This window comes from Malurus melanocephalus, unplaced genomic scaffold (assembly GCF_030028575.1).
Source record: "Malurus melanocephalus ecotype Western Australia unplaced genomic scaffold, MMel_1.1 scaffold_30, whole genome shotgun sequence".
Lineage (NCBI taxonomy): Eukaryota > Metazoa > Chordata > Aves > Passeriformes > Maluridae > Malurus > Malurus melanocephalus.
The window spans coordinates 968,870-991,706 of NW_026623262.1; the positions used below are offsets into that span (position 1 = coordinate 968,870).

At 39.9% G+C, this 22,837-nt stretch overlaps 1 protein-coding gene across 4 annotated transcripts in view; it reads right to left on the reverse strand.

The window, feature by feature from the left end:
• Positions 1-22,837, reverse strand: part of CHN1 (chimerin 1) — a 92,962-nt gene that overhangs the window by 30,010 nt on the left and 40,115 nt on the right. For all 4 annotated transcript variants that reach the window (XM_057363686.1, XM_057363683.1, XM_057363684.1 and 1 more), the window contains one exon: positions 18,600-18,888. In XM_057363686.1, the coding sequence (XP_057219669.1) occupies positions 18,600-18,888 (289 nt within the window). The remainder of the gene's footprint in view (positions 1-18,599; positions 18,889-22,837) is intronic.

Genomic DNA, 22,837 nt, shown 5'->3' on the forward strand with positions numbered 1-22,837 from the left:
AGCGGCCCCGCCCCGACGGCCGCGGCCAATGGGGCCCCGAAGAGGCGGGCGGGGCGGCCCCTCCCTCAGGCGCGGCTCCCCCGGCACGGCCCCGCCCGAGCTCCGGGAGAGGCACCCGCCGTGGGAGCCGCGCACCGCTAGAAAATGGCATCTCTGCGCTGTTGGGGGGTGCCGTGGGTCCCCGACCTTACCTCCACCCCCGTCTGACGTGCGGCCGGGAGCGGGTAATGTGACCGCTGATGGGCACTGTTCTTCCCTTAAAATKACATTTTTCAATTCTTTTCGTGTAGAAACAAGCTCATCAATCTCACATCTTGTAAGGATACGAACACAAATGTCACCCCAAGTTCACTGCACCACTCCATCTAGCAAAGACCTGAACCCAGGACTGCTGGTGACGCCTCTCCTCAGGAATTCACAGATCCTAAAAGAAGGTGAATGACCACAGTCTCCCCCTGGACAGAAACCTGAAGTTTGGACGGATACAGCTGACGATGAAATGTGCACAGGGCAGTCGGGTCCTGGCTAGCTCTCGCACAAACCAAAGGCAACTATTTCACACAACCATTAAAACCTTGAACTTACTGCCACGGGAGCCAAAACCAAGGGGCTCCCAAGGGAGCAGGGGAGACTATGTCATACCCACCAGGGCAGCCCAGCTCAGGCAGCTCCCTCCAGCTGAGCACTGACAATCGGGAGGCTTCACATGACGGCCACTCGACTTTGCCCTTTATCTTCTGGCACTCTCCAAGCATGTGTGAACAGTCTTTGTCAGAGACAGCAAAAACGGACCCTTGATCTGACCACAGCAAAGCTTTACACCGTGGGGCTGAGCASCCTCCTGACACGTAGGGTGCCAGGGAACCTTTCCTTGTGCACAGCCTGCCTGTGCAGCCCTCCCTCTCCCTGGCACAGGCTGCCACACTGCAACTGCTCTCCCTGCTGCAGCAGAGGTATTTTTATCTCTCCTGAGTCAGAAACCAAAGACAAGCGCAGTTTGTCACAAGCTTCTGGGCGGAATTGTTATGTGCTTTGCAGCTGGATCACAGTGTTCCAGGTTAGCTCAGTCCTGCCAATACAGCTGAGAAAACTGCTCAGTGGGAGCCCCTCGTCTGTTCTCCTGTGACCACTTGTACCTTCTCAAGAAGTTTTAAAAATCTTCTAGGTTTCAGCATAGGGTCACAGTGCTGAGGTTAAGGATCAAGGCTGGTGCTTCACCAAACACTAATCTGCAATACCACTAATAATTGAAACACTGGCTACAAATTATACAGGATAATGCTGTCAAACGTTACTGGCTCATACAGGGGTCTGACTCAGTTCCTGGTTTCAATACAGGCAGGGGGCTGCTCATCCTTGCAAGAAATACTTTTTCAACGACTACCTCAATCTGCTTGTCTTGCTTTTAATCACTCCTTTCTGCTGCAGGTGAATGCTCCTCTGGCATTTTTCTTGCCCATACTTGCAAGTGTGTTAACACTCCATGGTGTTAATTCTCCAACAGGAAATCAAGAAAACTAAGATGACAAATAAGAGATTGCAAAAACTAACCACTTAATCTACATGAAGTGTGAAGATAGTATGGACTCAGGGGAGGGGGAAGCGGGCAGGCTTTTGAGCTTATTCTTTCCTTTCCTTCTAGCTAAAGTCACTTCACGGTTTAATTCCCAAGACCTATCTCAGGTGAAAGTCCTCATGGAACAAGGTGAACCTACACCTGCCCCAGAGGAATCATCCTCTCCAAACAATGAGTGACAATAGGATCAGGAAGTTAAGTCATGAATTCTAAAAACATTTCATTACACTTTCCTCTGGAACCCAAAATTCCTCATATTCTTTAAAGGGAAAAAATCACCAAAACTTCATACTGGAAATAAATTCTTTGAAAATGGAACTTTTTGGCAATAAATAATGTGGTGATTTTCAACAATACATATCAGAATCAACTCTTATTATTTTGTGTAATTCCACTTAAGCAAGATAAAGCAGGCTGAATTTCCCTTTCAATCACTAATAGAACATATATCTGTTTCTGGGTATACTTATTCCTTAATTATCAGCTTCCCTTTTCCTAATTCTGAAGAACTGAGTTAATATCAATGGCACTTTAGAGTCATGCCAGTAGAAACAGATCTCTGGATCCCGGAAAATTAAATCTAAGAATGCCAATAAAAAGGTAAGCAAAACTACCCAACAGGGAAAGGTCCTATCTCATGGTTGTAATTATGAAAATGCGGTATAATCTGGAAAGTAGTYACACAATTATGAATTTTAATTTTAACATTGCTTTGTGTTACGGTACTGTAACAGAGACCGTGTATTGGTTTCACATAAATCAGCTTCCCATGGTTCAATGCACAGCATTTTCTTCTGTTTACAACTAAAGGAATACAGGGCTCACCACCTACCCTTACATTCATTCAATCTGTGCTATGYGCTCTACAATAGTGTACACCAGGAACAGAGACTGAAAGAACGTTAAAGCTGTAAAGCCAGCAACTGAAAAATTAAAATTTATACAACTGCTTTCAGATGACACAATTTTATAATGTGTATGCTCATTCTTCTACCATTGCCTAACTTCGGGAGTCTGCAAAATAATGCTTTTCTTAACACAGACCAAATCCCTTCTTTTGAGAACCAAACTGAAGAATGAAATTTCTGTTGCACACACCTTCCTGACGACAGTTTGGGTCATTAGGCAGGTCCAGATCTTTAACTTTCTAGTATGTGAGATAATACAGTAAGAGAGAGCAAGGTATTATCCTCAGGTAGCCCTAGTCACTGCAGGGATGAGTCATCATCCCCGAGAGCAAACAAGTGAAATCACACACTTGGGGCTTAACTCAAATCCTGCAGGAAGCCATCCACTCCCAAGACACTCTGTGCTGCCTCTATTGCCTGCAGCTGCAGCTCCTGCTCCTCTTCTTACATCCTTGGCTGGCTTTTGATTCAATGCCTGCTCTCCATCAGTGGCTCCTGCACTCCCACCTGCAAGCAAAGTCTCCTCTCCAGAGCCCTTCCATTTTCCAACAAATTATCTTTATAACTTGTTCTGCCTGAAGATACTATCTGTTACATCCTGGATGAAAAAGAGGTAGAAATCTGAAGTGGAAAGTAATTTCCACTTACCTAAGTCTTATTTTTTTTTAGTAATTGTTTGTGATAAACATTTGCAATCACAATTGCATGTGCAGAAAACAATATGCTGTGCAGACTCCACGAGGAAAGGAAACTGCAAGGCTGTCATTCTTAAATTTAATTTCAAGATGTGATTTCACAGGACTGAGGTGAACTGAAAATGGAATGACTGGAAACAACAGCCAAGCAACTTCTCAGCAGMGCATGCAACCAGAGCAGCCTCAGTCCTGTACATGTCAGTGATTTAAGCACTAAAAAACCAAACCCAGCAACACAACAGCCTTTAAACCAAGACATCTGTTGAGAGGTTCTACATTGTACATGTAGACTGAAGGCGGAAAATAAAATGGAAAAGAAGACTGTAACATGCTATTTCAAATGTTCTCATTTGCTATGAAACCTCAACCATGAGAGGTTCAATCTAGGTCCTACTGGGACTCACTCCACCTTCCTCAATTGTCCCTGGAGTAGTCCTTCAGGGTGCAGGAGAAACAGCTGTTCTCTGGAGCACTATTTGCTCTCAGTATTAGGTGGATAATGTATGCATATTTTCTGGTAGYAATCTCCCAATCAGTAAGTCTTATTATGAAGCTTCCACAGAATTGATTTAAAAGTCATCTGCGACTTGCAGTAAAATTCCAATTAGTCACTCCCTGAAAGACACATTATGTAAGTTTAATCCAGTCACACAGTTCAGTCAACATCATAGAAATTATTTTTCTAAAAAGGGAAATCAATGCGTTCTCATTTGTTGAGTAATAAGGTAAAATTACTCCAAGAAAAAGAAAATAACCAAACCCAAACTAAGCCAGAAGAATTCGAGTCAGGTTAAGTCCTAGAATGACCAGATTAGAGTTGATCTGGCCTCCTGAAGGCCAMGTGCATTTCCAATACAATGGAATGTTTAGTGTTCTGAGCACCTGGCTCCACTCTCAAACACATTATCGTGTTTTCTTCAGAATGCATGTGTAGCACACTKCAGGCTTTCCATTCTCAAATGGTATTTTCTTGTTGTTATGACTAAATATGCCTTTATTGTTTCAGAATTTATATATAMTATAATCCCTTCCCTGTATTTTAATAATAATATAACCAGCAGTTATATTGAATGCATTTTTTCAAAACCATCAAAGATGATGCCCTATTGTATAGATATATGAAGAAAGAAGACATTTGGTTTACTATGCAGTGAACCACTGTACATTTCACAGTATTCCGTTTCACTGTACAGCTAACTTAGCCAAATGCATATGCTCAGAACATCTTTCCTTGTATGAACACTTTATGAGTGTATTTTATGGCCTCAGTACATGATTTTCAAAAGCTAATCAGCCAGATTGTGAAACTGAGCCCAATTTCCTCAGTGTTGCTCTTAGTGGAAGTTTGTTCCCTGCTAAATATAACTTTCCCAGTCATATTTTTCATAGAATTGTTCTGAAGGGGAAAAAGGGAGCCCAAAATTTTACTTTTTAAATAAAAGTGGTAATAAGCTGCTTTCAGTGAATTTTCTTCACTTGTAGAATGCTAATGGCAGGCACAGCCTCTGCCCACGTGGCATGAGCAGAGGTAGGAATGCTATTAAAAGGAAAGTTCAGCCTGGAAGCTGAACATCTCAGAAGCTGGGTGGGAAGGACCATGACACAGTCTCAGCCAGCAGGGACTTCTCTTGCTGCCATTCCAACACAGCCACATTTACCTGGCACATCTTCAGGCTCCCACAGTGCTCAGTGGAATCCTCAGGCAACACAGAGCCCCGCCTTCAGTCCCCACAGAAGACTTAGGGTTTAAGACATGGCTAAATGATGAAAATTTACTGCTGAGAAAAGTTCTGCTTTTAATAACAAAGTTTTCTTAATGGACTGGCTTCTAATTAAATCAGACCTCCCCCCATCCCCTCCAGTGAAATACTTATGGTGAAATCTAAAGAAATGGTTATTTATATTTTTGATAAAAGCRTATGTGATTTCCACAGCTGGTAACGAACATTTTTATAACTAGAATTTTAAAAGAAAATTTAAAAAATGTTAAATTAAACAAATTCAGCCAAAATGTTGGCTTGACTGAAAGTATGGCTGTTAAAATAAACAAACAAACAAATAAATAAATAATCTAACCCAAAGTTAAAATTATAGAAGAAATGTTGCCTGATATTGCTGCTAGAAATTATTGCATCAAAAGTGAGTTCCTTTGGTACTGTACTGTGCAATAAAATTAAAGTGCATTGGCATTATTTGGGAAGAATGTGCATTCCCACTGATGAGCTGCTGAGCACCCTCATAAAAAAAACCAGAGAAACCTTAAGGGAAGCCAACAGAAAAGTTTTTCTGTAGCTCTWCTCCTATTACCTAATGATCACTGCAGCAGATTGGGATCTGGGTTTATTTTGTTCCTAGTGGCAGACAGGTTGGAGATTTGCTCCTGGCAGTTACTGATGTGGGCCTTTGGAAATGACAATTCTAAACTGTGCACGAGCAAAAAGCACCCATGTGACCATTCCTCTCTTTCAGTAACTGGCAAAACAAAACCAATGAACATTTCCTTTTCTGGATGGTGGCACAAAAGCAAGGCATTTTTCAGTAGMGTATACAAGCCCACTATTTTCCTTAGGGAGGGGGCTATTTTGGTMTATAACTATGGACCCAGAAATGGCAAAAATACAATAAAAATTTCTTATTACATTCAGGAAGAAATTCTGGTTTTGGTTTAGTTCTGGAATACTCTGCTAATATCAAGCAACTTGGCTTTCAGGGAGATTAGCAACTGGCCTGCCATGTACAATAATTCCAGGGATTTCCTCCATGTTCCACAGGTACAAATCCCACTACAGGGATGTTTGTGGACATGTGGGAATGCACAGACGGGGTGTGTTGTAATCAATAATGGTGATAATAACTGTGTTTTATGAGTTATAACTACACCTTCCTTTATGAAGCACAAATAGTGATACGGTTCCTCACAGAGTTGCATTCTGGTCGAGAAAGTGCAGTCCTGCCCTCATCCTGGGACAAGCAGGAGCCACAGAGCTCTTCCCTGCAGACACCAGTGCAAGATGTTCCTGTGGCCCCAGCTGCCTCTGCTCAAATAACCCAATGCTCCAGCCCTTTCCCTAAAGACAGACTACCAGTCTTCTCGCAAGAGGCAGGATGTGATGATTTGACAAAAGGAGAGCTGCCACCAAACTGGGTGACACTGAGGCAGGAGATGCCAATCAAACACCATGACAAAAGCTACCCAGAAAGCTTGAAATGAGCTCCTAACTGACTRTACTGAGGAAAGCAGTATCCCATGACTGTGAGTTCAAGATGAGGCATCAGCCTCAGCAATTGTCTCCTTGCTTTGTAGAACCTCCTTACCACAGTCCCATTCTTCTGCCTGAAAACAAMCAACCTTAAAAGGGGGCAACCCCAACCACACTCAGAAAACTAGAGGAGACCAAGAACTGGTAGAGGACAGAAGATGCYACTTCCCTGCCTCAGGAGGCTGGCAGCATCATTGTTCCCAAGGCAAAGCATTCAAAATGATTTGTCAAAAAGAAGAGAAGCATCATTAAATATTGGAATTTGTGTGCAGTAAATCCTTCAGACAAAAACTGTCCTTTACAGTTCTGTTTTCTGTCTTTCCCTCCCCTCCATCCTTCACAGTTTTGGTTTTGGTCCATCTTCCTCCCCTCCAGCCAGAAGCCTGGACCATTGGAGGTGATATGCTAAACTGTGAGTTTAAGCACATGCCTTGGTCAAGTACTCCTCTCCCTTGGGCAAGGCAGGACCAGAGAGACTGGGAGGACTATTCACAAAGTTAATTATTACAGTGGGATACACCACTAAATCAGAGCTAGACACATATGCCTGGCAGCTACAAGGCCTTCAGAAAGAAGAGTTGATGAAACAAGGGCTCTGCCTAAGGGAGCAAGCCTCACCCAGGTCAGCAACACAGAGCCTATTCCTCAGCAGCTTCTCCATCTTGCTCTCATTGAGTCAGCAATTGCTGTTTCAGCTGACAGCATTGCATTTTCTTCCCTTGCATTTGTCTGGGGTGTGTCTCCCTGCTAGTCTGCAGAGAGCTGTGCTGCTGGGACTGGCACGACTGACGTGCATTGCAGTGAAGGGTCACCCCAGCAGAAGTCTCTTGACCCATGACATGTCATGGCAGACTATTCCAAACAGACCTTAAAAGTAATTTATAAATGCCATGTGTCCTATAGGAGTGATAACAGTTAAAATGTAATGCAAATTGGCAGCTGCATGAATGCTTCTCTTTTGGCAAATGCTCTTTATCGCCAATATACTAAATGAAAGTATAGTAAGAGGAAACAGGCTGTTAAGACTAATCTTTTGAAACCACAAGAGAGTGGAGGTTTTATTCCTCATTTGACCCATACTGTTATAAGGATTTACTCAAATAGAAGGAAAAATAAAAATAAAAGTTTAACCATACCCTTTGATGAGGAAATAAATAGATTGCAACATTTCCTTTATAATATCCATTTAAGAATCTTACTGATAAAAGCAGCTTTTACAATCACCTTCTGTTACCTTTTTRTAACTGAAAATGTATATACTTAAGGATAATGAAAATCATGTCATCCACAAGGTCTTTCTATTAGTGTATTTATTAGATGTTTTTAAATTTTTTTCCTTGTCGATTAGGAGTTTTGGCTACTGTTGCAACATGGGCAAATGGTATGGAAATTTCTTTTTATGTCTCATCAATATTTTGTTACCTGATGCATAATACTCATTTCACRTTAGTCTTGACTGGCAGTCTAATGCATCTAATATTAGCCTTTTTTTTTGTTCTGCACAGCAACTCAGTTTAGACTAATTCAATGTATGTTATAACTGAAAACTGCAGCTCATTAATTTCTAAACACTCTTTGTATTTCAGACTACACCTGCTCCTTTGGCACATTCTCTATTTTGAATCCATCCACTTCTTCCTGAATAAGCTGTGTTGCTATGATACATGTGCTGTCACAGTTCTTTCTTAATCATACTTTCAGTCCATAATCATACTTTATTTAGCATAAATAAGAGTAAGAATGCAAAGTTTCCTAATCCTTCCTGAATTACCATTTGATTTGAACCTATGAGTCAAGGTGAAAACAACGTTTAACCTGAAGGAATACTAGMGTTACCAAATAGATATATGCAATGTGCTTGCAAAATCCGTAACGGTGAAGCCCTGCTTGTGGACCATCTCACAGCAGAAAAACTGAACAATGATGTAACCCCYAGTGCTCACCAACACCCCTTGTGGACCCTGATTAGCTGTTCTGTAGGTCCATGTGTGTCCATGGGCATAGCTGCACCAGTGGSCCAGGCTCTGTTCATTTTATATAATGCAATTAGGCATACTTGGAGAATCAGATGGGCTGATCATCCTTCAAATGAGTCTCATGTGGACTCCCACTATCCTTGCATAAATTACTATTTAAATCAAGGCTTTTTTGAAACCTGCAATGAATGAAACCAGAGTGGAATTGGCAGTGGAATTATGGTCTGCTCCTAAARTTGCATTATCAGTTATTAACAAATTAACAGTTTATTTCAACCCATAAAGTGTTCTAATTCCTGATCATATTATCAGAAAAGGCTAATTTCACTTCTGTTGATCAGTGTTCCAATTTTTTCCACTCCTTTTACATATATGWTTTATCTTTTCTATTTATTCTCTCTAAGTTTCCTAATCAACATTTTTAAAATGCCTCTGTCAGGAAAATTTTTCCTATAAGGGCAGTATTCCCCTACAGAAAGCTACCACTGTTAAAAATTCTTGAGACAGGCACTCAAGAAATCATCATCTCAAATGGTCAAACACAGCATCTTTGAAACAAGTTTAAATAACCACTRGATTTGAAAATGGAATGATTTTGAATGATTCAAAATGGGGCTGGCAATGCAACTCCCCATCATAAATTTTGGCTATACAGAATATTTACCTTTCAAGCACTGACATGTGGGCAGATTATACAACCTCTGTTACACMGGAGGGGTTCTGGGGGGGTTTTGTTTTTTTTTTTCCCCAGCAAATCTGTGGTTTCTTACAACATAGTTTATTTTCAGTTGAAATATGCAAGTCCCAGTTCCCAACCTACATCTGGGATTTCAGATGTCTGTGGTCTTTGACCAACAACTTTTATTTTGAGTCAAGTCACATCAAAGCTAAAAGACTACGTTTGKGATATATTTGCATTACTTAAATTCAGTGAAAATGAACAAAAACCAGCCCAATTACTTTCTTTCTCAGCATGCTTTTCATCTTATCTTACAGGGCAGTTTTTCATTTGTACTGCCAYCATCAACTAGCACTTTAAAAATGACACTTCTTATAAGACATCTAGCACTGAAGTTGTGTGAATTTTCAACAATAAAAACAGCCCATGAGAATTAACCCGTAAGGCCCATAAAAAAATCATCCAATAAGCTCTCAGCATGATCAGCTCACTGAGCAGTGAGCCTGCCTTGACAACTTCAGTGTGACAGAGGTGACTGGAAGCTCCCAGGCACCAGCTGCAACCAGTGCTMGCAAGGATGGGGATGGAAGCTGGAGGGAATGAGAAGTGTCACTTAAGAGACTGAGCACTTGAAATTCTGTGAAACATAACAGCTCAGGATACTTTCTGCAATTTCTGTGCATTTGCATTAAACGTATTGCTACTCTAATCATCATCCAATTCACAGAAATGCCTGAATGCAAATGTAATTCACTATCATATTAACTTTGGGAAATGGCTTCAAGACTTTTCTAGCAACGGAAAATCATCAGAAATCTTCTACCAATAAACTATGTGACACATGGTATAAAACATAGAGCTTTTAAAATGTTTAATATGGAAATTGCAAAATGGAAATTGGGAACAGAGCCTGTTCATATTTTCACAGAATTCCTCCAGTCCTCTCTCAGGAAGGGTAAAAGCTGCTTGCCTCTAAGTGCTACTAATCGAATTCACAAATTGGAAAACATGAAAAAATTTATTAAATCACATACACATATGACTAAGGCTTAATAGAAGACATTGCACTCTGTGATACTAGTTCTAAGGTTCCTTAGACAACTTCTAACTGCTTAAGCTTTAAGAAAATGCGATAATAATCCCCACTAAACTGCAATATAATYGAAGTGCATTATAATATGAACTTCACTATTAGAAACATATCATTCTGTACTTATCTTGGAAGTTGTATGGAAGTTGATATTGAGGAACATCAATACTAACATGAAGAAGATTAGAGCAGCAACTAAGAACCAGATTTTTCAGCATGGTGATTCTTACCTTACTGAAACATTAAGACTGTAGGAACAGTAAATGCCAGAAGCAACACTTTCTAACTGATGCTATGCAGAAGAAAGGTTAAATATGGARAAGTTTAATGTTCTAAAACTTAATGATCAAAGGAAGGCTGCAAAACTGCCAAGAGTTGCTGTCTTTGCTGATGACAAGTGTGACAGGTTTGAAATAATAGGAGCAAGTAGTTTGTTGAGCTTAGTARTAAAACTGCTCTCCTTACTTTGTTCAAAGTCAGAAAACATTCAGCTAGAGACTAAAATTAGGCATGAGAAGTTTTMGCTGAAAATATCTTTTTTTTCTTGTGGAAGATTAAAAAGAGAGAAACAAGGACAAGAACAGATCAGCATCTGTGGCATTAACCACAGGAAAAATGTTGTTCTTTTTTACTTTCACAGTCTAATACTCATTTTAGGCACACCTAACTTCTTCCCTTTCTACTACCACTTCTAAAACAAGTGTTTCACTCTCCCTGGGTCTTAAGCATTTGGTAACCACTTATGAATAGGCAATTATTAGTGAAGCAGATTCCCTGCCTATCAGGGGATTCTCTAACTGGATGGGGGTGACACATCAGACCACCACAGCTCCACATCCTTTCCATCTCTGGACAGAAACGAAAAGACATGTATTTGTACCTTGAAGCAGGTAAACAGTGACCAATGTAAAATGCTTTCCCTGCTCCCATCTAGATACACACAGAGCAAATGGTAAGGAGAAAAAGGAGTTTATCYGAATAAAGAGGGATGTAAGTGGAGAAAATCCCTGTGGTCAGACTCCTAGTACAGGTTTGAACTGGCTACACAGAGCTGCAGAAGGCATAAAAAAAAATGAAAGGTATTTCAGATATTAGTTCACAGCCAAAGGGGCTACCAACTGCACTTCCCACAGCCCCAGCTTCTCCTTGGGCCTCTCATGTTCTACRAATGACCAGAGCTGACCCTGCCCAGTTTATGAGATTGGACACAATCATAGCCCAAGGTAATTATCACCAGCTATACAGTGTCATGTTATAAAGTTTAAGTGAGGTAAGAAACTTGTAAATAACAAAATTATCCTTTTATRGGGCTCTTAATTCAACAGTCCAGTATGTTTCCTGTGGAGGTGATTAGTAATAGAAAATAATTAGGAGATGCCAGATGGGAGGAGGAGTTAAAAAAAAAGAAAGACTCAAAATGCACACAGCTAAGGAGTGAAAACAACAATGAGGGAGCTGCCAGCGAGCAACCCACTGCAGTCCTTCACCATCCAGAAAGCCCCTTGCACAAGCAATAAATCAGAACTACACACCTCCTTTAGGGGCTGCTCTGAGAGAGACCCACCTTCTCCCTTTTGTGGCCACTGCATGGATTATTCAGYTGTAGAAGACATAAAAAGTCAAGAGTAGCCACAGGAGTTTTATTAAAAAAGGGGGAAAGAAGAAAGTAATTTCCTTATATGTGTCTATGAGGCTTCCCCACTGTACACCTAGGTGGCCTTTTTGGAAACCTCAAGTGTGGGAAGGTCAGCAGCAGAYTCCTACAGCATACCTGGACTGAAGTCACGACAGCTCATCTGGAGKTGGGCTGGCCCTCTGTATTTCTAAGTCCCAACTAGTGAGGTCCACAAGGATGGGAAGACTTGCTCTGACTCTGAAGAGTGCCCTAAGAAAGCTATCCTCTTAGGCTYTTCAAGAGCAAAGGGAGAGTCCTCCCTCCCTCCCTGTGAGTCTTCTTGCACTAGCCTATCCCTTAACAAAGGAAAGAAAATTCCTGCCAGTACATGTAAGAGAGGCTAGAGACTTTTTGAAGGGCATTAAAATGTAAGCAGATCTAAGCCAYCAAGCATTAGAAACCCTGTAAAGAACTGGGGTGAGGGCTTCACACTACTGACCTCACAATACCCAGAAACACAGGAAAAGAGTAACAGTTTATTCACTGCTAATGGTTTCATTTTATCAGTAACAACACGAGCATTATTCTTTAGAATTAATTGCACAGCAACTGTACTGCTTTACAGCCTTTTTAACAGTTCTGCACACTATTCATCTTACAAAGGCTCAATCAGGCACAGGGCATATGCCAAGGGTAATTATTCACCACACTTCTGCTGAGGGTCTGTGTGTGACTCTGAAAGAGCAGCCCCCCTCAATCTCACATGGCAGCTGCCTGTCTCAGTATAATTGACACCAAACTTCCTGAAGACTGAATCTTTGTGTACACATCTCACATGTCAGATCATAAAAGAGCCACACTTAACTGCAAAAGCAGAAAGTAACTTGAAAGGTCATCTCAGCAAGCAGTGAARTGACTTGTACCCATGACAAAATGCTGAAACTTGAGGATGCTGATCCTCAAGTGTATTTACCTTTAGAACACAGGAAACACCTTTACGGGAGTAGCATAGCAACGGGAGGTGCAATCTCTGCTAGAAATGCAGGCTGAACTAAGGCATTCCTCACTGTCTGAGGTTGGTGGAGCCTTGTTTGTTCTGACCAGGTAATATGAGACCAGCAGCATCCAGTTGGGCTACCAACACAAGCACACAGCTTTTACTTTCCATTAATTCCCCCATAATGGTGTAAGCATTGCATKAATGTGCTCTGGAGGTGCAGACATGCACACAGAGGCAGGCAGGTCCTGCAGGGCTCACTGCAATCAGCCAGGAGGCCACTTGTAACCTGCAGGAACTAACAGAGCACGGCTGAGCATGAACCGGAGCTGGCACCAACAGAGGAAGAAAGAATTTGGTCTGGGAGAAACAGAAGAGCTATGGAACAGTGTTTAGCACTGGAAGTCCAGTTAGAGACCCTTTAAAAACAAGTTTGGCTTCATAATTTATCCTTTATAAGCATGAGATACTGATAAGAGTAAACTAGATATTCTGTGTGCGACCTAGGGTTTAAATTAGCAAAGTGCATGCTTCATTTGGAAGCTCTGAATCTTAAAACAAAATCAGTTTATACAAGTTCTTTCAGTGAATCAATTTKACTGCCATAATGAACATAAATAAGGGCTTGGGTTACTCTAGGTGATTATAAGTAGAAAAAGCACACTGCAGTTTAAAGAAAAGAAGTTTCTTTGTGCTCATGTCTGTACACCAGGCAATATGTGCACTTAACTCTCCTTTCTTGGGTATTAATAAACACAGGGTTAAGTTTAAAAGATTTATGTTTGTAAAAAGGCATTGTAACCACKTGCAGTCTTAGCTTTCATTGTATGAGCCATATATAATATCATATATGACACTGGTTTCCCACCAACATAAATGCCAATGCAAAGAAAGGAAAGATGAGGAAGACTGAGGCTGGGGCAATCTCTTYTGAACATGATGTTGCTGATATGCTGGAGCAGCTACCTAAAAAGTAGGCTTGCCTTTCATCCTGCTAAGAACTTTCTCGGTATTGACAGAATTGTCTGTGCTTTGAATTCTCTGCTGAAAGATGGGTTAAACCCAGAAGAAATAAATAGAAGTTTCTGCCTTCCACAGAGGTATGTTTTATTTATAAATTACATTAAAGTTACAGAGTGATTGTCATGGACACCCGCGCAGGGACTGGAAAGGAACATTTGTGAGAAAAGAGTTGACAATCTCCTCAAGTTAACCCATGGGATTCYTCAGTGCTCAGTCTCCTGCATCTTTAAAAGTACTTTAAGGTAAACATTCATTAGCTGCACTTTTGAAAACATTATTGCATTATTATTGCTTCATTCATTATATATAYATATAGCAATATATATATATTGCTATATATAACAATATATAGCTTGTTATAGCTATAGCTTATTTAGATGTTCTATGCTATACACCCATCTTTTCTTACAAGTTAATTCAAGTAAATGGAAATATTTCAAACAAATACCAGCATGAAGATTGCTTCAGCTCTCAAAGCACTTTCCTCACTGATTATTAAGACCACGTCTTCTTTTTAGCTCCTGTCAGTTCCAGAATTGGCATTACTGGGCACTAAACMGTGCCCTTCAAAGCTGTCTTCCTCCATCATAGACCTTAAAAAGGTTCTCTGACAGCCACTGCAACTTCCTCAGCTATAGCTTCTCATGTACTGTCACTGAAGATAAAATAAGCCCTGGTGAAGGAAAAGTTTAAGCAGATCTAACTAGCAGATATGACTGAGAGCAAAAGTAGAAAAGTAGTAGTGAAATTAATGAAAATATCTGTGTCAGTTTAAGGCTGGAAATAAGACTGGTCCCGCTTCAAACACCCATAAGTATCACCTTTGATATTGTATGTGGAGTGTTTATGAATTCATTAGAAATGTACACAGATCACTCCTAAATTTGTGATCCGGATTATCTTTGTAGGCAGGTGTAAAAGCATGTTTCCTGMTAAAATTATACAGATTTACATTCCCAGATCTCCTTGCAGAGAATTGCAGAAAATTGGCTTTCCTATGGAGGGAAAAATGGTATCACCAGCTAATGGTATCACCAATGGCATCATCAACTAAGGTAATTRAAAACAGAAAAAATAACTGCTTTTGTTTGGTGGCTGTTGCCACAACCCTTCCCTCAATTCTTTCCATCTACAGGAATTCAATGGAATGTAGTGCAGTTTAGAATAGGTCTTTAACTGATTTGCAGCTACTGAAGTTTCTTGAAGAAATTGCACATATCACCGAAGTAAACATGAATAAATGTGATTCAGCTGCTATCCTAACATTAACCCCAGCATTTCATTTTGAAAGACARGATAATTCATATCTAATGATTTCATTTTCTCATAACAAATATTAAATCTTCAATCAATCACTCATGCAACTTCTTACACATATTATACGAAATATAAAGAAATCAAAAACATGCCAAAGTGMAATAAAAATGTTTTACAGGGCTTTAAATGACTTTGATATATGTTTCTAGATATTTACTAATTTCTGAGAGCTACCATTTTTATAAGGTGTTTAACTGAATCAAGTTATCTGCTCTAAGGCTGTAATTGCCTTTGAGAGTATAAAATGTTCAGAGACCCATCAGTATTCATGGCACAGGAGGAATACTAAATCTTTGGATACTGGTTATTATTTCYACTTCCACACTAGGTCATACAGATTGAATCCACATGGGAAGACCTCTTTTAAATAATTCTTAGCCCTCTCTTAACACACAGACCATCACAGCCCCACAACTGAGTCCCAAACAATTTGCAGACTGTTTTGGGAAGCAGCATCACCTTTTTAGTGCAGCAGCTCAATCGTCTATTTGGGACACTTTTCATTTGATATATGAAAAGTGTCACTCAACACATACTGAATTGTTCCACCACACATTAAATGCAGAAAAGAGCAAGGGAACAAATAAAGTATTACAAATGCCTGCTGAGAAGCATCTAGCACAAAATGCAGCATTTCCTGCTACTGTCCTRCACCAACTGAACACTGGGCACTGAGTGCCTTTTAATGTTTCATTCTCAAACTTGGTGGGTATTCTCTGACTGCCCAGTTTCCAGKGCAGAAAGTGAAACTTCATTCCCACAGTCAGAGCTGTTCCACGGGCTCTGACTGTGTCTTTCTGTCTCTTCTTTCCTTCTTCTGAAGGACTTATATTCCATACACCACCCCCACATGATTGGACAGCAGTTGCAGGCACAAAATTTAGATTCGTTTCTGAACAGCCCCRGAGTCTGCAAATCTGGGAACATATTTTGGCTGAGGAAGATCATGTTAAAGACCCTCTTTACACAGGAGGAAGCATACCATGCAGTGAGAAGCTGTGTGACTACATTGTAAAACTGATTAAGATGCATAAGTTGCCAAATTCTGTACACACTGCAGAAATTTTCGTCCTCACCATGAGGCTCATGGGCACACAGATCTTGCTCTTTGGATCATAAGACARTGCCTTTTTCATGCTGAATTCTGAAAAATTTACTTTGGCTCATTGCAATTAAATCATATTCTCTTTACAATGGAAAACAGGAATCAACCTACCATCCCTGCCACCAAAATGAAAGAAAAACTACTTGACCTATTCATAAATGGCTGCTTGTTCCAAATGCTGAGGTTGCTACTGAGATCAAATGTTGGTCATGGGGCTGAATGCCTTGCTCTCCTTGGAGATTGGATGGATGAAGTGACACACAGGAAAAATCTTCCCACCAAAACCCTGAGAGGTGCAAAGACAGCCAAGATGTCACCTCTGCACCACTCCACWGTGAGAAAGATCACACTGTACTGTCCCCATGCAGCCACAGACAACAATCCCAGCTGCATAATGACTCAAAAAGTAAACTCCRCAATTAATTATCCTGTGGTATCTGTGTGCCTCAGTGTGTTCACATCAATACAGCTCCAAGATRAAATAAAGAAGAGCATTAAAACCTGGGCTTCAGGGCTGAAAACACCACTGCTGTTGAACTGTTTTGTGGCTGAAGCTCCTTTAGTCACTCACAAGTTCCAGTGAAGAGGGTGGGATGCTGAGATTACATGTGTAACCTGTCTAAAGGTTTTCCACAAAAAATTTCAACCTTTGAGAAATACTCAATAGTCCTTGAGCTATTYAATGAGAAATGTTTCAGAGCAGTACGTGTATCTTGCCGGTGAGTGACATAACACAATGTAATCCATGGAAAAAACAGCATTCTTCAATACGAATCATTGAAATCCCTTTACTAGGAAAACTTTTCATCAATCTAAAAAATGTAACAGAACAGAATTCTGCTGTCACTTGAAAGTTTCTAAATGCACGAAGAGTTAACCTTACCAAAGAAACCCAAAGTGGTGACTTCCAGAAGAGTTAGAGAAGATTTTTACCCAGGCTTTGCATTACAATAAACTGTCTATAATAATATGCAAAAAGAACTCTTTTGAAACAGCACGCTGGAAGCAGCGGCTGTCAGGAACTGTAAGTGATAACTCACCCCTCTACTACTGGCATCTAACAGGCAAGAAATTGGATATTTAACGTGGYCAGCTAACTTCAATATCCGAGCAGTATTTCTTTTGTCAAAATTATCTGATAACAGTGAAGATTCACACTTTAAGCTAAGTTGGGTGCTTCATCTCTCAGCATGAATTCGGTGCAGAATGACAGATTCGGTGCAGAATGACAGATTCTGCTGCAGGAGGATTTGAGGGACCAAAGCTATGAGCCTCTCTCTCTGTGGACTCTGTATGGAGCTTGGTTTCACTGTAATATCATCATGTATGCTGGAAATTGTCAGACCTCTCCTCCACATCAACAAAAACTAAAATAATGTATTTCTGATTGGACAGACAAAAGATCCCAACTAAGGCTAGCATTTTTTCTATGCACTATGAGCATATGAGATAGTCCTAATGTATGTCATTCTGAAGTTTGTGAAACAGGGGAACATACCAGACTATTATGCATGCATTAATACCTACACGTGTGTAAAAATAACTTTAAAAACTACTTTCCTTTGTCAGATTTTCAATAAACAAAGTATTTCATTTAACACAATGGAATTTACATTATGCTTTCCTTTTATGTTTAGTCTTGAAATTTCACAAATGAAATTTGAGGCAGCTGCTTTGTCTGCCCAGTACTTTCTCAACCTCCTTTAATATTTTTATGTTCACTGGTTCTAAGATTTCTTTCTTCTTCATTTTTCTTTTATAATCCAGGATGCAATTACTTCTCAGCTGATACTGCAACTCTCTGAAGAGTGCAATCCTTCTTTGTAAGTCTGGCTGAGGCCAAAAATAGCTCTGTCAGCTTCTGACAGGCTGAACTTAGCCAAGTGAAATGTTTTAACRTTTTATCAACTTAATGAACAGTCTTATTTATAATGTGGACAACTTTACTGTCATTATATGCAGACTGCTGAATAGATTATGGAATACATTTATTTGGGGAAAGCTGAATATATAAAGAAATAAAATGCAATTGTCTTATACACTGTAAACAATTTTAAGACTAAATATTCTTTGCCCATTTGAAATAAAGAAGTGGCTTAATGGTAACATCTATAACTATAAAAACACCTGAAGAAAYACAGTGACAAATAACTAGCCTTCAAATCATGAAAATCTGCAATATGCAAAAATTACCATTACAAAACTCTATAACCCGTTCAAATATTACTGTTAATGTAATACTGGAAATATATATGTAGACTAAACAGCAGCATAGACCTTTAGTACTTTATAGTAGGGGGGAAAGGTTAAAAGCAAAAAGTCTAACAGAAAAAAAAATATGGGTTAACAATTGCTTACCCTCTTTTCTGCTACCTCATCCTCTCCTGTAGACTCTTTGCCATCATGTTCATCTCTCAGGGTTGGCATATGCTTTTTGTGTGCTGGCTCTCTGTTTAAAGTTGTATATCCTATGTGTTCATAAATTGGATTAATTGTCATCTTGGAAATGTATTCAGCTGCCTTCGTTTCAATATAAAGAGTAATCAATCCATCTGTCACCAGGTCATGGATGGACTCAAAACGTTTCTCCCCAACAAAGTGTTTTCCATCGTAGTAGAGTCTGAAGTTTCTGGTTTGACTTCCAAATCTGCCTCAATGAAATGGGAAAGTTGTTTTTTTTAAAGAACAGTAAGCAGAATAAATAAGAGTAAGCAAGCCTTTGCAAACAATTAAAAACACTTTAACTCTTAAAGCTGTGACTATACTGCTTGTCTGGTCCAGCTGAGCTGGGAAACTACTACTTAGCACAGATAGGAAGGAGAGATCAACAACAACTGCAGATAGACAGCCAAAACAGTTACTGTCCCAGAAGGAGCTGTTTGTTCATGTATTCTTTCAGCCTTTYCATTATCTATGGAAAAACTGAAAAATTACTTCACACTCTTTATGGCTTTTTTTAGTACTTCACTACCATATCACTGTGGTCAATTTGCTTGGCTCTGATATGAAGAGTTCTCATAATAGAGTCCTCTATTACAGCCGATCAATACAGAGTTTTGATGCTGTCTCAGACTCTGCTCCCCTGCTTGCCTGCAGGAAGGGGCCATTCAAGGTTCAGCTGAGCTGCAGTGCCAACAATTACACTGAAGCAGAACTGCTGCCAGAACCGGAGCAGAACAGGACAAAATGGCACAAGGGCAAGCATTCTTTATTCCTGGCCAAAGGCCCAGGACTAACTCTTCAAGCTTTGTACAAAAGTCCTTCTGTGCTATGCTTGTTAAGTCCCAAGTTTCAAGCAAATCTCTGTAACATACAGGATATATAACACAAATGCTATCCAACACAAGCCATTCTGCATCAGGATGGAACAGCATTTTGATACAGGCTCTTAGCAACCATAAGAATGCTGAATTTACCTGAACAGTAGCAWATTTTAAAAAACTGTGCAACAATTTTCTGTCTCAAAGCAGTGTAAACATATGAAAGCACACCAGTGTTTGCACTTGGCAACATTTCCTGCAGAGAAGATGGAGGCAAGAAGCTGCTTTCACARCTCACTCCAGTGTTATTCCTTGGTCAGACAGCAGCGAGGGTATTGAGCCCCCTAATGAGGTCAGATCTGTCAAATAATTATTAAGAACTAGATTTGAAAGGTTGGATTGGTTTCACTTTACAATCAAATGCTTCATTAGAGATGTTAAGGAACACAGTAAACACTGATACTTTGCTGTAGTGGCTCCTCTTCTCAGCAGGGCCCTGCCAAACAGGGGAAAGCATCATTTCAGATCTTGCCTCAGGTGAAATACTGCATTCTTCTTGCAAATATGGGGAAAAAAAACATGGGTTCTGTAATCTGCATTTATTTTATCTGTTCTAAATCAAAATCCCAAACCTTCTCATCCCTCTGTCAATAGTCTGACAATGCCTGCAACTTCAGAAACTGCTATTTCTACATAACTCAAATGTGAGGGGGCCGTCAGGAATCTGCATCTTGCTCAGTAAGGAAAGAGGACACAATGTGTAGGATCTACAAGGGCMTTTTCCTGCAAATTAATTGGTACTTGCATGCTTATTTTTATGCCACACAAACTAAAAGTTAATTGAATCAAACACGAGAAACTACAAAATGACAGAAAGAAATACATTTTTACCCAATGCTGATTTAATCACAAGATGCAGTTCTGAGTGAATACACGTCATTCAGAAAGTAGAAAGATAATGTCCTAAGTTCTAGCAGTAGGGGTAGATGTATTTAGACTTAGTCTACAGGGCACCTTTATACTGAACACAGTGYGCAGCAAACAAGATGTGACCATGAGACGTCCTCCTCACACACCCCTGACTGTCAGAGTGAGTCAACGGGAGCCAGGAGTGCTCAGCACTTTGCAGTGCCAGAGTGAGCAACCTTCAGTGTCACCTGCTCCAGTCATGGGAATAATGCACCTTGAGCACATACAAGCACCTTGAGAGGTCTCCCTTCATCACAGCAACAACAAATAGGTTTGAAGGTGAAGAATAATGGGTCTTAAATGACAATATACATCAGAACTACTAACATTAAGAGAGGCWGGTGAACTGCTGCTCTAATCAGTAACATCTGCTCTGACTACTTAAAGCAGAGTTTTAAGCAAGCTGGAGGTCACTTACTGCTCTCAGCTGTCTAGAAGAAAAGGTATTACACTAATTTTCTCAAGAGAGGGTAAGGCACAGAAAAGCATCTCAAGGCTTATTACTAAGTACACATAGTGTCTTGATTTTAGCAACATCCCTCGAARTCTAAAACCAGTTTTGAAGAACAAGACCAAAAGCAGAGAACTTCTTAAAAGATTATCTGTCTTTCTATGAGGGTCAGAAGGTGCACCCTCCTACTCCAGGTATGTTTTACTGAGCACCCCCTATGCTGCACATCTCTTCAGACTGCTGCACATRAAGTGTGTCTTTGACAGATACTATAAGGAATAGAGTTCCCAAGAGATGAATGGTTTGCCTTTCTCTAATTTCCCATTTGTTCCACATCAATTTTTTTTCTCCATTCTTTTCTCATTGGATCCATTGTGGAGAAATGTTCTGGTTTTCAAATWRAATCCTACTAGCAACAGAGATAAAYCYCARAAATCCCCACAAATCAATGAAACACTAATCTTTTACAAAGATTGTACATTCAATAATGTGCATCAGAATCCTCTTTTATTTCTTTCACAGTCACTTAAATTTTTYCTGACCACACTATGACACTATTTTTATCAAAATATAAAAACAAACATACACATTCAATTGAAAATTATTAATTAAAATTTAATCTTCAGTCCCTTCAGTCTTACTTAAAACTATGGTTAAAATTTTTCCATTAGCAAGACTRTTTCCTTATGTTTACTCTGTAACATTCCTGCAGCCTGCTTAATTATACAKCACCATGGCAACTAAGTAGCTCCAAGATCTGATATTTCAAACTTCTGATGCTCTCCTCCTAAAGGCATATACTAGTACTAGCTGGTTTATGTTTAATAAGTAGAAAGTGGGGCACAGATAAAGTATGTTCTCTTTTGGTTCAAACTGGGGAACATTCGATGTTTTTCCAAGACAAAGCATTGGACCAGTCTCATTGTGTCCACTGTGCATTTKTTTGCAAGCAGCAGGACTACAGGTAAAAGACTCTTTTTGTTCCAAGTTGTCTGAAAAGCAATCACTTTGTCTAGTTCCTTTGGTTGACAGTGGGGCAGAGTAGATAATGTGGGAGAATGTATTCAATGGTAGAGCAAATTCTGTAATTTGCCTGGTAATAAAGGATAATAAAGGACTGAGRGGTTGAATTTGGTATCATACCATGGGAGAGACAGGCTTCAGAATCAGCCACTTACCTGTGTGCAGCATTCAGTGAAGAAAAGAAAGGAAGAAGTGAAGGATCAAGAGCCCAGACACACTCTCTTACCATCTGAGAAAATGGATTTTATAGCATACATACAGACTTGCACAGTAGCTATTCACCACTTTCCCAGGCTATTTGATGATAAGAAGAATTTCTGCAACCAAACAACAAATTTAGTACCCCTCAGCACTACTCATGTCCTCCTTAGTTTCAAGCAACTTCATGCACTGATCCAGGAAAACTTAAGTGTGAGCCTAAAGGTCACTTGGACTTAATCTTCCCTTGGAGAAATAATTCAACCAGAAGACAAAAGTCTTACTTTAAATTAGGTGCCAGAATTTCAGTTCTACTGAAAACCCTTAACCAACACTTATGACTAGAGTCTTGACACTACAYAGAAAGCCACAGGAATATAAGCAATCTTGCAATCACAAATGTCTCTTAATCATGTTGTGTTCTTGAGAGTGAAAACAAATTATTCCACAGATCCTGTTTTGGCCCATTTCCTTGTTGAAGAAATGGAAGCCTTGCATGCAGCCAAAACCTCTTCTACATAGTTATCCCTGAAGGTCTCCAGCTCATGAGAACAGCTATTTTTTTTTAATATTCATTGGCAACAACATTTCTGATGATGGCCAGGGARCTGTGGAATTTGCCAACTTCCCAGAACACCTGCCTGACAAATAACATAGTTTTCAAAACCCGAGCAGGATTTTACAAGAACATAATA